Here is a 4,399-nt window from a genome sequence, read left to right as displayed (position 1 = left end):
TGTTTTTAAAGTCTTTATTCTGTTTATCGTATAACATGGGGTACTTCTCCACCAAAGATATTAGCTTTTCGTCGTCCATTTCGCTAAGCAAATAAGTTTATACGAAATAATCACCAAGCTTTAACTAAATAACTATGTATAACGCAATCCGTAAGCCCGTGCAGGTTAACCACCTTATTTCTCTAGCGATCAACGTAAACAAAAATTATGTATCGCAGAATTTATCCGCAGTGGTCGCAAATCAGTAGTAAACATGAAAATCCGCGGCGCATTTTTTTACGTAAATCCGTTCAGCTGACAGCGCCGAAACTATGATGGCCGAAACAAGGTTGCCATCTTACACCAATTGAGAATAGCATTTATCGAAACTTTTGGGAAATGTTCAAGAATTATAGAAAGTGTACTTATTCAAAGGTGCAAGCCATCGCAAACTGGGCAATTTTTAACCCTCTCAAATAAGATATCAATATTTGTATGGAGTCTTTTGCACAAAAGAGCGACTTTGCTCCTCAATTTTGTTGAGCAAATGTGTGCGCAGTGTGTTGTGCAACCCTCCCATATTTGAAACATTTTTTTTTGTGAAGAATCGGACGATGTTATCTTTTTAGGCCTGAGNTTTACTGTTGCGATAAGGTCAAGAAGGCGATGAGAGTGTTGATTGCGACGGCAATATTTTCGATATGTAGTTTCCACATTGTTCAGTACAAATTATTGAACTTTTGGGAAACCATCGCCTTTCCAGCTTTTCAGTCTCTACCCGACAGATGATAGGAGATGACAGAAAGCAAGCGCGTATCGTACATCTTACGAATTCATAATAGGGGATATATAGGTAAAGAGGAAAATTACCAACAACAAGTAAATAACCTTCAAAGTATCTTCAAATAGTCTTCAAAGAAAAAAAACGCGAAGTGCATCATATGGCAGAATCACTGTCGGACTGTACACTGTAAAATGAATTACTCAATCTCTTATTGATTAACTACATATTACAAGAGTAATAAAATAAAAAATAAATATTTAAATTCTTAAGCTGGGCACTAACATCGAGCAAATCCGTCGCGTGATGCGCGAAAGAGACTGATGCTTTGGCTTGATGCATTTCTGAACGCACCCTACTTGTTTTCGCTTATTTTCAAGGCTCTTCATATCAAGATGCTTTGTATGCATAAAACGTAGAAAGAAATTCTACCTAACAATGGGCAAACGGAGGACAAATAATGCTCCTGCTCCTCTCTTGTAATCTACAGAATAATCATATTTTTTTAATTTTATTTAAAAGCCATTCACTGGTACCCCTTAGTTCTCAACTTAACCTCAAATGTTTGTCGTGTTGTATCAGTTTGCAGCTCTCAAGAAAAAAATTTTCGTATACCTATATACATATTTCTTCAGGAAAATTTACATCAAAAGCAAAGTTCTGCAAAGTTCTTTTTCAAGTAACAGTAATAATGAAACAAATTTCTTGTGATTTTTCTTGAGCTGCAAACAGCCCTTTATAATGTTATATATACATATATATTATTTATCAAATGTATGCATGTATGCCATGTATGTATGCAAATGTATAAACGTAAATGTGCCATTGATTTTGATCTTGATGTGGTTTCCTACAATTTGTAACCTAATACTATCTTTTAAGCAAATATGAATTTCAGCAAATTAATAACAAATATTAAAATTATGTTAATTTCTTTCTAAATATATTCTAAATATGACTGCAGTGAGTCATTCGCTATCGTATGCTTCGAATGCCGCATTATACTAAAGCCAGCTTTTCGACATTAGCTAATACAGATATGTATTCGCCAAAAAAACACTTACGATGTTTTGTCTACCTCAAGCTCAACTTAACTTCCCGTCCGGCTATTGCTATTTTGCAACAAACTTCGTCGTTTCTTTAGTTGATTTGACGCCTCTTGACAACGCCTTCTCCGGTGTTTGATACGCTCTTCCAACTGAAATTGCAAAACTTCCGGCTTCGTATGCAAAGAAAACTGTATCTCTGGCATATTATAAGATGCGAGCAGAAAGTTTATGCGGACTCTGTCTTCGGCTATTTGTCGTAACAAAGCATTGGTTTCATCTGACATTAGAAAATCATTACGCGCATCTGCTAATTTTTTACTGATGTTGCCGTCAGTTGGTTTAGTATTGAGGATTTTCGGCGATGTTTTGTGTGATTTCGGCGATTTAATTTGTTGCACGATATCAGTCGTGTGGTTTTTATTTTTGGACTTGGAGGGCGTTGTTGTTGTTGTATTGTCCTCGTCATCATCCAAGGCGATTGTTTCAAATTCAATTTCCGGACTTGCACATAGTGGATGATGCATGCTCTTCCGCCGACTGCGTTTATTTGGTTGTATATTTGCTGCACTTGATGTGCTAGCCGCAGAGGGTGTACTTGAACTATTTGTAGCTGGACTTCCATGCACACTTACAATAGTGGGAAGTGGCGATGTATTCATAGAAATTACTTCCGAAATGATTAGGGGGAGTGGAGATGTTCTACCAGATGTAGCCACCGCCGTTTCAACAGCAATCGTCGACAAATTTTCAGCAGAAGAGGAATTGATTGTCGGCACGTTCACAGGCTGGAAGTTGCCTACTTCACTGCTAGTTACCATTCGTTCCGACTCTTCATCTGAATCAGAAATCTCAATTACCTTCGACATATTTTTATTTATTTAATATTTAATTGTATTAAATTAAAAACGACAAACTTGTCCTTAAACAACTAGGAAATTGTGCGTTCAAAAACAGCTGCACAGTATACAAACAGCTGTTTTAAGCCAGGATAGAAACCATCCGAGAAATATCCCAAGGTAAGTTAACTGGCCGTCTTCACATGCTTGAAAATCTCGCTCGCTTTCTTCTTTATTCTGTTGCAAGCGAGATACGAGTTCTGTTGATTGCGCATTTGGCAGCATACCACAGCATAGCCCTTAAACCATGATAAAAATATTTGGATCATGCCTTAAACGTTTAAGAGCGAAATACACCACACAAGCGGCTTGTCAAACCTACTTTTCCCATTTCNGCTAAACGTTGATGTACTGAGAAGAATTTTTCAAATTCTTGACGTTTGCAAGCAATTTAATTTTAAATTTTCAAACTTAAAAAAAAAAAAAATCATGGCCGACGAATTGAGAGAACGGTTTTACCTTATTATGTTTTTATCATGGTTTTGACAAAATATATTTATTTGGTGTGAGTGAAAATAAAAACAAGAAAATGAAATGACGGCGAGAAAAAATTTCAAAAATGCTAGCAAACGTCAAAATTCTTAAAGTTGGCTCTCAGCGATTGTTCTTTAGGTCGGTGTTATGCAGAAATTTTGTTTGGCAAACTGCGTGCAATTGTTGTTGCAGCAAACTCGGCGACTCTCACAGCAAACTAATTTTCTTTGGTCAAACTGCACCAAATTCGGTGTTGTCATATTCAAAAATTTTAGACAATTAATACACAAATACACAAAAATTGCCGTGATAGCGAAATCCAGAGAACTGAATTTATGCTGTTGGAGCTTCAAAGATTAGGGCACAGTTAATTGCCTATACGATATCATAAAAAATATATTAGCCATGAAAACCATAATGAACGTGCAACCCTGTACCAAACTCGACATAACCACCTCCGAGCAAACTAAGCAGCCGCCATTTAATTTGACAAACAAAAGTTCGTCTGCATAACACCGACCTTATAAATCAAGGCATATTAAACAAGGTAGAAGTGATTATGACATTTCTCTCTTTTGAACACCGACTATAATGTCAAATGATGAATAACTTTTAACCCTTTTCAAGTTGGCATTTTCTAATTTTCATTAAAAATTCAATTGGCTTTGAGATAGTTATGAATTGTGTGATTTTTGTTTTGTTTTTCGACCACATGCATTTATAGATACATACATATACAAAAATGAAACGGAGCAGGAACTACGAGCGTTGCATTGTGTGGAAAGTCGGGGGAATTTTCGATGACAACACTGGTAAAAACGGCTAGCTGTTCCCTGGTATTCCTGGGATATTCAGAAGGAGAGTCACAAAAAGTTCACCAAAAATGTGTGGTGAAAGCAAACACAGACAATCAACTGATAGTGTTTATGTATGCCTTTTGCCCGCGCCGCTCAAAGAGTCGCAATGGCCGAGTGGTCAAAGCATTAGGCTGGCAGTTGAGAGGGTCCGGGTTCAAGTCCTCCTCGGCCGTAGAGGATTTTTTATTTTTTTATTTAATATTTTTTTATTAGTTTTATTTTTTTAACAATCTTTAGATTTTAATGTTTTAAAAACAAAAAAAAATAAAATTTCTTTCAATACATTTGTATGATATTACAGCATTTTAGTTTACTTCCTAATGAAATTCTTGTTGAACAAATTTCCTCGCTTCATTTTCGCGT

General features: G+C 36.2%; 1 protein-coding gene across 1 annotated transcript; it reads right to left on the bottom strand.

Moving 5' to 3' along the window:
* Positions 1-1,471: 1,471 nt before the first annotated feature.
* Positions 1,472-2,764, bottom strand: LOC108383039 (flocculation protein FLO11). The gene has a single exon (XM_017639414.1). The coding sequence runs from the start codon at positions 2,673-2,675 to the stop codon at positions 1,851-1,853; it is 825 nt and encodes a 274-aa protein (XP_017494903.1). The 5' UTR covers positions 2,676-2,764; the 3' UTR covers positions 1,472-1,850.
* Positions 2,765-4,399: the final 1,635 nt, after the last annotated feature.

The sequence above is a fragment of the Rhagoletis zephyria genome, unplaced genomic scaffold, assembly GCF_001687245.7.
Source record: "Rhagoletis zephyria isolate East Lansing unplaced genomic scaffold, Rhagoletis_zephyria_1.1 Rzeph_scaffold_30270, whole genome shotgun sequence".
In the NCBI taxonomy this organism is placed as follows: domain Eukaryota; kingdom Metazoa; phylum Arthropoda; class Insecta; order Diptera; family Tephritidae; genus Rhagoletis; species Rhagoletis zephyria.
This window is presented reverse-complemented; position numbering and strand designations above follow the sequence as displayed.